General features: G+C 54.8%; 1 protein-coding gene across 7 annotated transcripts in view; it reads left to right on the top strand.

Annotated features, from left to right (window-relative positions):
• SNTG2 (syntrophin gamma 2) overlaps nt 1-12,917 on the top strand; it is a 177,030-nt gene that overhangs the window by 106,561 nt on the left and 57,552 nt on the right. For 6 of the 7 annotated variants that reach the window (XM_023252165.2, XM_003984546.6, XM_045055048.1 and 3 more), the window contains one exon: nt 5,362-5,489. The exons of the other annotated variant lie outside the window; for it this stretch is intronic. In XM_023252165.2, the coding sequence (XP_023107933.1) occupies nt 5,362-5,489 (128 nt within the window). The remainder of the gene's footprint in view (nt 1-5,361; nt 5,490-12,917) is intronic. 7 annotated transcript variants of the gene reach the window in all.

Raw genomic sequence — 12,917 nt, 5'->3', positions numbered from 1 at the left:
GGACACATCAGGTGGACGAGTCCCAGAATGAGGATGGGGATGGTCATAAGCCCGACGCACACAAAGAAAACTATTCCAATCAAACTGTCGAAAACCGAAAGAGGAAATTCAGGCAGCAGCCAGATTTTAAAAAGCCGTTACTTATCCGGGTACAATGATGTAAATGAGTGTTTATTAAGAATTTTACATGCATGGGATAATATTCTTTAAAAATGAAGGGATACAGACTTTTTAAAAATTTTTTTATTTTTTATTTTTTTTAAATATGAAATTTATTGTCAAACTGGTTTCCATACAACACCCAGTGCTCATCCCATCAGGTGCCCTCCTCAATGCCCGTCACCCACCCTCCCTTCCCTCTCACCCCCCACCAACCCTCAGTTTGTTCTCAGTTTTTAATAAGAGTCTCTTATGTTTTGGCTCCCTCCCTCTCTAACCTCTTTTTTTTTTCCTTCCCCTTCCCCATGGTCTTCTGTTAAGTTTCTCAGGATCCACATAGGAGTGAAAACATACGGAGTCTGTCCTTCTCTGAATGACTTATTTCACTTAGCATAACACTCTCCAGTTCCATCCACGTTGCTGCAAATGGCCAAATTTCATTCTTTCTCATTGCCACGTAGTATTCCATCGTGTATATAAACCACAGTTTCTTTATCCATTCATCAGCTGATGGACATTTAGGCGCTTTCCATAATTTGGCTATTGTTGAAAGTGCTGCTATAAACATTGGGATACAAGTGCCCCTACGCATCAGCACTTACAGACTTTTTAAAGTAAATCTAAGCTAAGAAAATGCCACCAGGGGGGCTGCACTACAGGAAATCCTAAGAGGTGGTCTTCCAGATGAAAGGACAGGGTGCCAGGGGGAGACGTGCATATACAGGGAGTGAGGAGCACCACAGGAGGAGTGTGCGTGTGTAAGATGTCTGTGCTTCCTTCTCTGAAGTTCCTTTGAAGTTAGTTCAGAGCACAGAATGATAGCACAGTAAAGTGGAGGTGGTGATGTATGTGGACGTAAGAGACAGCAAAAATAGCACCAAGGGTGGGGGCCAAGCACATTGAGATGCTCTGCTGTGAGATCCTGGCACTGGTGAAGGGAGGCACGGGAAGGAGGATGTATCAGATACAAGGTTTGAAGTGATGCGGTACTGACTCAGAGTAAACACTGATAAATTAAGAGTGTGTGTTATGATCCCTATAGCCAATGAGGAGATAAAAAAGAATAATGAAAGAAATGAACCCCTAAAAGAGTATGTTCAATGAACTGGGAGAAAACCCAAGAGGAACAAATAACAAATTAGCAATGTATAACTAAACCCTGTGACACGAGAATTATATTAAATGTAAACGAACTAAACGTTCCATTTGAAACAGAAATTATCAGACTGAATAGACCCAAGTCTGCTTACCACGGGAAGTACTGTTTAAATGTAAAGATGCAGACAAGTAGAGATTAAAAGAGTAGAGAATATGTATCTTATAAACAGTAACCAAAAAAAGGTGGCTTTGTTAACGTCTAACAAAGTAGTCTTCAAGATAAGGAGTGTCCAAAAAACAAAGAGAAGTGTTTCATTACGATTAAAGAATCAATTCATCAGGAAGACGTTCTAGTCCTAAGTATGGCACACACCCAGTAATAGAGCCTCCAAATACATATACCAAAACCTGGCAGAAATGAGAATTAGACAAGCCTCTCATCATCTATGGAGATTTTAATACTCTTTATGCAGAAGTTGATATGACGTGTAGACAGAACATCAGTAAGGACGTAAAGGACATAATCAACCTTATGAACCAACTGGAACCTAACTGCCTTTTACAGGAAACCACACCCCAAGCCTACAGGGTGAATATGGAACACCAAGATCACATGCAGGGCTGTGATAGGCTATTTAGGACTGTAAACTCAACTATTCTGTAATTGGTGAATTCTGTCAAAGAAATAACATGTGACCTCCACAGTCTTTCAGGAAATAGAGGAAGATGGAATGTATCCCACTAATTGTGTGAGGCCAGGATAATACGGGTACCGGAACCTTTCGATGGCATTATAAGTAACGAACGTTACAGACAACAACCTTCACGAATGCTGCTGCAAAAATGGTCAACAACCTGTGAAAAAACCCAAAGGGTACCACATCACGAGCGAGTGATGTTTGCCCCAGCAGCGCAAGCGGGCACAACATCCAAAGTGCAGACTTAACTGATAACACAGCAAATGTGTTGATAATATCCTCCAACGGGAAGGAGCCCAGATCTCCTTTAGCAGGTGAGTGGATGAGAAATGAAGGTATACGCGAACGGTAGAGTACTACTCACTGATGAAAACGAATCCTCTGCCGATACATCTCACAGACTTCCTGCTGAATGGAGCCTTGTGCATATACTTCCTGTGTGGTCCTATTTGTAGAAGTTCTAAGAGGCAAAACTAATCTAGCTGATCTGACTTCTGTCAGACTGACGTGGCTGGAGGGCAGAATTGCCTACAAACTGCCCCAGGGAACTTTGAGGGGACAAGGTTTGTGTGGGCGTGGATGGGGCAGAAGTAGCCTGTGTCGTGATTCAGGTTCTGACATGGGGTGTATCTGTCTGTCAAAGCTCATCAAACTGTGCTCCTACATGAGTACATGTTGTAGGTGGTTCATGCCTCAAGATTGCTCAGTGAAAATAAAAGGAGCTGCAAAGCCCACAATTATCCAAAGCAGGAAGAAGACAGCAATACCTGAAAAGTTGCTTTCAAATCTCTTATTCAAAGTTTTACGATGACTAATTTTTTTTTCTTTTAAAAAAATGACTTAGGGGCACCTGGGTGGCTCAGTCGGTTAAGTGTTGGACTCGTGATTTCGGCCCAGGTCGTGATCTCATGGTTCATGAGTTCGAGCCCCGCATCGAGCTCTGCCCTGACAGCACAGAGCCTGCTCGGGATTCTCTCCCCCCCGCCCCTCAAAATAAATTAATAAAGTTAAAAAAAATGCCTTAAAGACGTATTCCGGCATACAGCAGAGATGGAGACCCCCATTAGTGGGGTCGGCGCAGCAGAGGACGGGGGTCCGCTCCCCCTCGCTCTCGGCTCCTGCTCACGCGCTCGGCGAACTAGGGTCGCCGCTCAGGGCCGCCCCTGCTGACACTCGTTCCTGCAGAATCGTCCTTACCCCTCACGGCCGTCGCCTGTTCCCGCTGGGCCATCAGGGTCTCGGGCCAGCCTGTAGGCCGCTCTTCAGACAAAACCTCAGGCATCTTAGGTAATCCTGTAAAACGTGCGAACGCCGTGTTCTCCTCGAGCAAGTGCTGGTAACTGCTAAATCATATTTAGATACAGACTTCGTTTCAAGGGAGTTACCGAGCAAGAGAAGCTCTCCCTACACAAGGGATGAATAGAACAAAGCATAATCACCCTCAAGGACCCGGGTTCCTATTAACCAGAAGGTGCTCTGCCTCCGAGCGCGAGGTCTGTGGGTGAGTCCCGCTTTGTGTCAACTGTGACCCATAAATGTTCTTCTCTTCCGTGCCTTCGATCGCGATTATTGGCAGTATGGCTCTAACTTTCAGAAAGAGAATAGGAAGAAGGTCCTCAGGAAATGTACCAAGTGTGTGATGAGGTTTGGACCGAATTTTTTCCCTCTTTTTACAGTTTTGAATTTGCCAGTTGTGTAGGGTGTGGTCGTGTCTCCACCACGAAGGTGGTGTTTTCGTGCTTCCGTGTGGACACGTGTGCGTGCACGCCTGAGGAGAGCCGGCACGCTGGCATGCCGTGTGCCACGCATGGCTCTCCGTGCCCGTGCGTGGCAAGACGCCGGGACGCGTGTTACTTCATCTTCTCTCATTTCCAAACGGTTTCCGTGTCTTGTATCACAAGTACTTGGTTTTCCTGGCGTTTCTGAGATGTCTCCATCGTGTGGCACGTCGGGGAAACAGAGGGAAGAGATTGCCCTGGGGAGGGTCTGTGAGGGCCTCCCCACGGGGCCGCCCGCCCCTGACGCACCTGCCCCGATGCTGCTGCGCCTCCAGCCGCCCCCAGCAGCTCCCGAGGTTCCCACCCGTTCAGAATCCGTCTCGTGGTCACTGCGGCAGCGAACAGGAAAGGTCCCGGGACTCGGTTAGTTGCACATCGGTGTTTCACGACGGCCTTTTCCGCTTTAGCTCTTCGGCAGCTTTGGGCCGCGTCACAGAGCAAGCGGGGGAGGGCATGTTTTGTGTCGCCTGCCCTGGACGCGTGACTCCTGCCTTACCTGTGCGGGTTGTGAGGCGCTGACTGGCGCAGCCCGCGGCGTCTCGGGTCCGCTGTGGGAACGCGGCCCCTTGCTCCTGCAAGCTAGAAGGATTGAGCAGCTCTCCTTGCTTTCTTTTTCTATTTTCTTTTTAACGTTTATTCGGTTTTGAGAGAGAGAGAGACAGAGAGAGAGAGAGACAGAGAGTGGGCGGGGAGGGGCAGAGACAGAGGGAGACACAGAATCCGAAGCTCCAGGCTCCGAGCTGTCAGCACAGAGCCTGACGTGGGGCTCGAACCCACAGACCACAAGATCATGACCTGAGCTGAAGTCGGACGTTCCACCGACTGAGCCCCCCAGGTACCCCCACACAGCTGTCATTTCTTACAGGAACCTGGACAGCAGGGAACTCGGGGAATTGGCCCTTTGCCCTTGGAGCCGGTGGTGCTGAGTCGGGGGCTGCTGTGCGCTCGGGAGCCTGCGTGCTGGCCGGATGCCCTCATCCCTGCCCGGGGCTGCCGTCTCCGTGCTGGGCCGCGGGCTCCACGGGAGGATGGGTCAGGCTGCTACCGGCCCCTCCCTCAGAACCCAGACGGGAACTTGGGGGTCCTCTTGCCTGGAGCCCACTTCCGATCCTGCCGCCTGCGGACCCGGCAGCGCGGGGTCGGGTCTCAAGCCCGTTTGCGTGGGTTCCGCATTTCCCACGCACCTGCCTGTGGTCTGCAGGCTCCACGGAGGAGGGACTGTGCTCGTGCCCACTGGACAGTCAGCGTGGCCCCTGACCTGGCCTCTGTGCGTGTGATCGGCACTAGTACCTTCTGTCTCCGGACCCAGAGGCGCTCCACTGCAACGTGTGACGTGGGCGTGGCCGCAGCCCCTCGGCCTCCTGGACTCGCCCCTTCCCACGTCAGGCTCTCTCCCCGAAGCTTCCCCTTTGACCTTTCTCTTCTGTACAGTGTTTTGTTGATAAAAGAGAGAATTAGTTTAAATTCACATGGGAGGGCACTTCTTTCCAGATCTTTCAGAAAATTGTCACATGCTTTTTAAACAGTTGAAATGTATTTCCTTTGAATTTTAGGGGACAGGATGCTGGTGGCTGTCCTTGCATTCGGTGCTGACTCTGTGACTGTTGCTTCTTGCTTATCGTGCACAGGATTCACCATCGCCTTCCTCGCCCGCGGCTGACGCGCCACAGTATGAGAAGCGCTGGCTGGACACGCTGTCCGTTCCTCTGTCTATGGCCCGAATCTCCAGGTGCAAGGCTGGAACAGGAAAGTGCAGGTGTGTGACCGCCGTCGGAAAGCGGGACGCTGGCACACCCCCCAGCCACCGCCTGCCCCAGAGCGTCTGTGTCGTGAGGCAAGCGTGTGTGACGTCTTCTGGTAGAGCGAGCATTTGCGAAATAAATAAGTAACAAGTCAGAGGAAAGGTAGGCACTGAAAGGAAACCGTAATCAGAGCAGTAGTGGATTTGTTGTTGGCAACAGGCCTCCCGTGGTGAGGTGATTCGTGTTAGTTCTTCTGAATCGTCGATCACTGGAAAAACCGTACGTTCGTGTGTAAGTGTCGGTAGAATTAGACAGGAAGTAAGAGTGCATTCGTGTCCAAGTTGCAGACGATTCCAGAGAAGTCATTTAAAGTCTGTGGGCCTCGTTGTCGCTGTTCATAAAATGAGGGGTTACACCTGTATCCGTGTCCAGTAAGGCTGCTTGTCTCCGAGCTCGGTTAATTCATCCATTTCAAAGATTTATGTGTGAAGGTTGTGTTTCCATAACTGTTTCTGCGGACTCAGCGTTTTGCTCTCTTCCCGGGCATAGCGTGTCCTCTGTGGCTAACCACCGTGGCAGGGACGGCACGGTGCTGGTGAATTGCCTCTCGGTTGTACGACGGGTGTGCAGACACCTGTGTGAGCCGTGGCCTGTCAGCCAGGGAGGAGTTTGCTGTTTGCAAATAGAGCACTATCTTTGACAAAACGTGCGTGCCCGCACCTGCCTGTGAGTGTGTGCCCTCGTGCGTGCTCATGTGTGGGTGGGGAAGAGAGGAGTCCAAGGTTCTCTTCTCTGGTCCTTCGGTGAAGGAGGGAGTCTGTCTGATGACGCTTTTGATGAACGGCTACCGTTGCATGTTCGGTATCAAGTGACATTACTTGCGTAGCCTCTCACAGTCAATGTGCACGTCCGTGAGAGGGCATTTTGACACCATCGCGTGCACGCCAGCTCTGAGTCTAAGTTTTACATGTGTGGCCGTTTGGAGAAGGTCAGTAGACCTGAGAAGTTAGGGAGGTGGGACACATGGATGGATATGTGGGTAGGTAGGTAGGTAGGTGGACAGTAAGGTGGGAAGGTAGGCAGGTAGAGGAAGAGAGAGAGAGGAGTAGGTAGGTAGGCAGGCAGGCCGAGGTAGGCCCGTCGGTAAACAGCCATGTGTAGGCCTAACAGCAGTCGTGGCCACAGATCCCTCTTAAAGTGTGTGTGTGTGTCTGTGTGTGTGTGTGTGTGTGTGTGTGTGTGTGTGTCTGCCCATCCCCCTGTTTGAATAAGAGGCTCTGGGAAAACCAGGGCCACTGGACGTCTTCAGGCACCTGCTGTCTCGCGGGACGAAGGGGCGGCCCGGACCCGCCTCTGGTTGGAAGGCCAGCGGTCTCGTTTCCCACAGGCCGCGGCCGTGCCCTGTGTCGTCCGCGGGGTGCGTGACAGAACGCTACCGCCTGACTGGGTTCTGCCAGCCGCTCCGCTGCCTGGGGTGTTCAAGCGGGTGCTCCTGGCGACGGGAGAGCCGAACCCATCGGGCCTCCAGCAGGCGCCCGCTGGGATGAGCACGTTGTGCCTGTGGACAACACATGGTTCGGGAGGGCTCCCGCTGCCGCCTCGGTGCCGCCCCGTCTCCTGTCCCGGGGGAAAGGCCGCAGAGCCGCCAGCCCACGGACAGCCCTCAACTCTTCCGGAGACAAAAACGTGTCGGTTGAAGGCCCCATGTCACCCGGGCAGCACATGCGGGTCCAGAGACGTCTCAGGGGCGCGTCCTCTAAACACACGATTGGCTCAGTCCGTGCTTGGTTGTGCTTCACCTGGTCCCTTCGAAAGGACGCCGGTTTGGAATTGCAGGACCCGGGTTTGAGTCGAGGTGCGTGTGCCGGGGTTTGGAAGTAAAGGCAGAGAGGACGCCTTTAGGACCAAGGGAACTGTGCATGCGGAGTGTCCAGGGTCATCCCAGGAGGCTTCCGGAGATGGCCTGGATACGCCCCGGAAAGCCTTGCTCTCCTCGGACAAGCCGCCAGACCGCTGGGGAGGCGCACGGCGCATGGGGAAGAGTCCTGGGTCTGGAAGGGTCCTGGAATCGACATATTGCCGGTTTCCCTTTGCCTTTCCAGGGCCCCGTGGCTTCACCCAGCGAGGCGTGCGTTTAAACAAGTAGGTGGGGAAAGATGTTATTACCTCACTGCCTCCTAAGGTCTTGCGCAGGTAACGTAAACTAACGCTGTAGGTTTAACTAACGCTGCTTTGAAGTCTGTGTCTCCCTCTCTCTCTGCCTCTCCCCTGTTCACACTCTATCTCTCTCTGTCTCTCAAAAATGAATAAATGTAGGGGCTCCTGGGTGGCTCAGTTGGTTAAGTGGCCAACTTCGGTTCAGGTCATGATCTCACGGTCTGGGAATTCGAGCCCCACATCAGGCTCTGTGCTGACAGCTCGGAGCCTGGAGCCTGCTTCAGATTCTATGTCTCCCTCTCTCTCTGCCCCTTCCCTGATTGTGCTGTGCCTCTCTCTCAAAGATAAATTAACATTAAAAAATGACCAAGAAAAAGATAGTACAGAGTTGTTTCTGAAACTTGGAAGCGAGGAAGGAGGGGTGGGGAGGGAGGAGGAGGAAGGAGCTAAACTGTAACTTTGGCCCTTTTTGCCTCACTTCTGTTGAGTCTCTGAAAGTAAGAGTGAAATTGTGTCTTATCACTGCAGCGATTCCATTTTTCTTCTGGGAGATGACCTTACGTTAGAAGCCGGAGCGCAGAGTGTGTGTTCTTTCGTCGAGAGCAGGGCACCCGGGGGGTCAGTCGGTTAAGCGCCCGACTCTTGAGTCAGGTCATGATCTCAGAGTCTGTGGGCTTAAGGTCCAGGTCGGGCTCTGTGCTGACAGTGTGGAGCCTGCTAGGGACTCTCTCCCTCTCTCTGCCCTTCCCTCCCCCCAGAAAATAAGTGAATAAACCTTTAAAAAAGAAGAAGAAAGAGCACGTCGGGAGCCAGATGGTTTGCAGACGGGAACATTTTGAGAAGCGACAGGGGCTGTCAGGAGTATCCCGTTAAATACTGTGATTTCTATCGCCAGGTTGGTTTCGTGCCAGGAATGGACTCCTCTGTAGCAGATTTTCTGTGGTTGGGAATCGTGCGGGTGCAGCCTCGTGGCGCCTGTGGGCCTGGTGTGGCCGAGCAGAGCTGGGAGACCACGTCCCGTGTCCCGGGAGCCGTGGCGTCTCAGTGAGGGGAGCGGCTTGTAAAGGACGTGGATGGGGTCGGCGGTCAGCAGGACGGTCGGGAACTGAGGGTCTGATCTGCATCGGGCTCCTGTGCTCGTCACTTGGCTTAATTTTTATCTAGGAAGATGGCAGGGGACAGTGGGAAGGAGCGGGCCAGACGTGTCCTGGGAGAGGCATCGTCACGGTCAGGTTCGTCATTGGACGGCGTCCGTGTCTCTGCTCAGGGGGGATCGTGAAGAACCCTTGTGCTGACTTCCTCCGTGGGGCCCACAGGGAGCCCGGTGCCCCGCAGGCCGGCTGGCAGTGCTCACAGCCAGGGCTCTGGTCTCCATCCCAGCACCCTGGCCGTAAGGGTTCTGGAAGTTTCATCTTAGGGGTAGAAAGTTAGGGTGCTCATATTTGTTGAAAGAGAACGATGCCATTCTGGAAGCGTCCCTACAGACTTGGAGTTCGTCCATTATGCGGAGGTCTGGGAGCCGGTGCCCGCAAACCGTGTTTCTGAGCCTCAGACCTGCTGGGACGGCCGGGCAAGCCCGGCCGCCGGAGAGCGGGGGTCCTGATGCGGTGCTGGCCCGGGCTTCCACCCGATGATTCCGTATGTCACTGGCCCGGCCTGGGTGACGAGCCTGCCTCAGAGCCGACGCCTACCCAAGAGGAAAGTGAGGTCCCTGCATGAGCGGCGAATTCTGTGCCCCTTCATCCTGTGTTCCTGGTCCATGATTACCGGCTTTAACGCCCACACAAGCCTGCCGTGCTTTCTCTGTGCACTTTTCCAAAGCACAGACCGTGGCCTCACCATGCGTGGACGTGCTGCCCCCTCCACGCTGGCCCTGGGACAAGCTTCGCGTCATGGCTGGAAGGCGGGGTCTCGGCCGTCCCTCGGGGAGCAGGGACCCCTGCGTCAGTGGTCAGCTCTGGTCAGGTCTCCGTGGCCTGCACAAGCCTGTGGAAACCACGGAGAGTCGCCCCCACCTTGTGACCCCCCCCCCGCTAACCTGACCAGTGGCCGTTCCTGGCGTGGGCTGGGGTTGGCGTAGAGCAGACACTGCCCGTTGATCAAACGTGTAGCGCGAAGCTGGACAGCCTCCCCGGCCAGGGACGGCGGGCCGTGCCCTCCTGGAGATTGGAACCCTGAGCCGTACCCAATGTAAACAGAGCCAGTGGCCGGGACTTGCTCCGTGGCTCTGATCCTGGGGGGCCGCTCCCCTGCGGTATGTGCCGACGCGGAAGCGCTCCGTGTCTGTCTTCGCGGATCCAGTGGTGGTTTCCCCAAGTGGCACCTCCCGGCACTCTGAGGGTCACGAGCACCCCGCCTGCAGGTCCCCACATGCACATCGTCGTCCTTCCAAGCAGGATGCACCCAAGTGGGGGGGGGGGTGAATAGGCACCCAGAGCTGGACATGAAAACAATCAGGAGGGGTCTTAAAGTGGGAAGAAAGGGTGGCTGGAGACACACATGCCTGCTTCCCGCCCACTGCACGGGTCCCTCAGCCAGAACAGAACCCCCCCCCCTCCGCCGCCCCAGTGCTGCACACAGAGCAGGGGTGTTTAGTCCCGTGCCTCTGCCCTCGCTTATCAAGGTCCCGTCCTTACAGGGAAATACAGGAACTGGAGGGACAGGGTCTCCACGCCACTGAGGGGCGCTGTGCCCTGGACAACCTAACGCTCTCCCGGTGCCCAGAGGATCTGCATCGCCCTCGGCAGGGGGTCCACAGGCTCCCACGTGGCTCCGGGCAGGCCTCCCACGTTCACTCACTGGTTGGGCCCTGACCCCGGGAACAGAAGGGGACCCTGCTCTTGACTTATCCCAACAGCTTTCTAACCACTTTTGAGGACAAACCCAGCAAATCATGTCTATCTGGGTTTCCATTCCTGCCTCGGCCTCGCGGGCAAGCCTGGGTGCGCCACACGGACCCTGCCTCCCAGGACCACGGCACCACGGGCACCTCCTGTCTCTGCCAGTCCCGCCCTGCTCTTACCCAGAGGCCATTTTCTCCCCGAGACCGAAGGTGTCCCAAAATGCTTTCTGATCCCACATGTCTGCCAGTCTGTGAGAAGGTGACGGGGGCCCTCAGGCGGCATTCGCAGGGCGCACGGACCCCTGCCCGGGGCCCACGCGTTCCTGCGCGGAAGGTGACAGAACCACTGCGGGTCCTCAAGCTCTGTGGCTGCCCCAGCATGCTCGCTGCCTTCCAGCAGTGTCTCCATCCCAGGAGAGAGCGCACGGGGTGGCCACACGGGGTGGCCACGGCCCGTCTGGACCGTCCAGCACATCCGGTTGTACCAAACAAGTGCACGCGCAAGATGCAGGCAGGCGCAGGAAGCAGGGGCGCCGAGTGGTGACGACGGCAGTCTGCGTGGTTCTAACGCAAGGGAGGTGCCCTTGTGATCCCCGCCAGGCAGCGTGCTGTCGTAAGAGCCGAGGTTGCAGAAGCAGAGACCGGGTTCTGTGCGTACGTGTGCATGCGTGTGCATATGCGTGTGTTTGTGTGTGTGTGCCTTTCCGGTTTCTGGCCTCGTGACCTTGGGTACATTGATCGATCTACACAGGCCTCCGTCTCCTCGTCTCCAGGTGGTGACACCAAGGGGACCCTCTGCGTGGGGTCACAGTGAGTCTAAACCCTCTAGCGGTTTACGGTTTACGAACTGTCATGCACAGTGCTGGTCGCAAGGTCGGAAGCAGCGTCAGGGAGCTCTCTTTACCATTCGTTGTGTCATTATAACACACGAGGTATTTCTTTGGCCTCTAAACTTTGTTACTTATTTAACTTGAAAGACTTACATAGGATTGTGAAAATAACCCATACGCTCGTTGAAAGAACATAAGATTCATTACGCGTCCCTGGCCCGTCTGAGAAGCGGAGACAGCGTGAGATGCTGTATGTTTTACACCCTCTTGAGAGTCTTTTCGATGCATTTCGGTGACTTCCATAAAATCAACTAACATGCTGTCAGCCGGAAATCGTTGACAAAAGGCTCTTTGGGGACACAATTTAAGCACCATGTGGACCAAGAAGTTACTGCGAACACTTCGCTGACAAACGCCAGACAGAGCGGAAAGTCCACGACCGCCGGAAATGAGCCCGTCTGGGGAACGTTCGCTGCAGACCTTGCGATGGGCGGGGAGGCCACGTTCAGGGTCAGTGGAGTCCTTCCAGGCCAGCCTCCCCGTCACCCGCACGCTTGGTGTGGGTTTGCCAAGTCACTTTCAGGGAACAGCCTCGGCGTTCTCTTGTCCCGGACCCGGGCCGTCCTTCATGCCCAGGACTCACTTCCATAGTAGCGCCTCTGTGTCCCATGTGTGCCGTGCGTCAGGAGTCGCCGGCTGAGACTCCAGACGGCCTCCAGGAGCTCTCGGGGCCCAGGGAGGGTCCTGCCCCTCTGCCTGCGGCCCCAGTCCCTTCCTGCCCCGTCCCTGAGGACCTGAGACGTCGAATCTCCGTGACGGAGTTTTGCCCGGGAAGCGTGTCTTGACACGACTCGGTGCCGCGTGCTGCTCCAGGGACCCTGCTGTGTGTGTGCAAGTGTGTATGTTCAGTGTGACAACCATCAGATTGGAACTTTAAGGGTCCTGCGTCCGAAACCTAGGAAGGATGGCGACGCTTCCTAGGGAGGGGAGAGGGGTCGTGAGCTCTTGGAGGGCGGGGGGCCGCCAGCAAGGACGCGGAGCCTGTGCCGGGGGTGAGGATCGAAGCCGTTGGGGCATCTCTGACACACACACCTGTGCACACGTGTGCACACACCCCCGTGGATACGCACAGCTACAAATACTGACTCTGGGAAATTCAGAAAATGCAGGTGTGTGGGGGACCGGGAGCTGTCACGGCCTGTGACTCCGGTACGCTGGCCTAGACTTGCTTTGGAGACAGAGGTCACGTTGTGGATAAGTACGTGGGGGCCAGGGTTTCAGGCACAGCATCGATGCTCACGGTGCTCGGCGGAGCCGCCCCGGGCGTGCAGAGAAACCCTGTGCTCCGGGCGCCCTACAGACCCACCAGCTGCATTCTGTGCTGCAAGCTGACCTTTCCGGGACCTGGGCTGCTTGGGGGCCTCACTGCTTCCTTTTTGGCAATAAACCCGTAAGATGATTTCCACTGCAGTGTAGGGGACCCGCGATATCCTTTCCGTTTCAGGCCGGATCGAAGGGATCTCCTGTCTTTGTAGGTTGCAAGTGATCCCCACAAGTCCAGGTACCACATGCCCCCGTCCAGTGTCATTGGGGCGTGGCTGTCCTCTGTGTCA

The sequence above is a fragment of the Felis catus genome, chromosome A3 (genome assembly GCF_018350175.1).
Source record: "Felis catus isolate Fca126 chromosome A3, F.catus_Fca126_mat1.0, whole genome shotgun sequence".
NCBI lineage: Eukaryota > Metazoa > Chordata > Mammalia > Carnivora > Felidae > Felis > Felis catus.
This window is presented reverse-complemented; position numbering and strand designations above follow the sequence as displayed.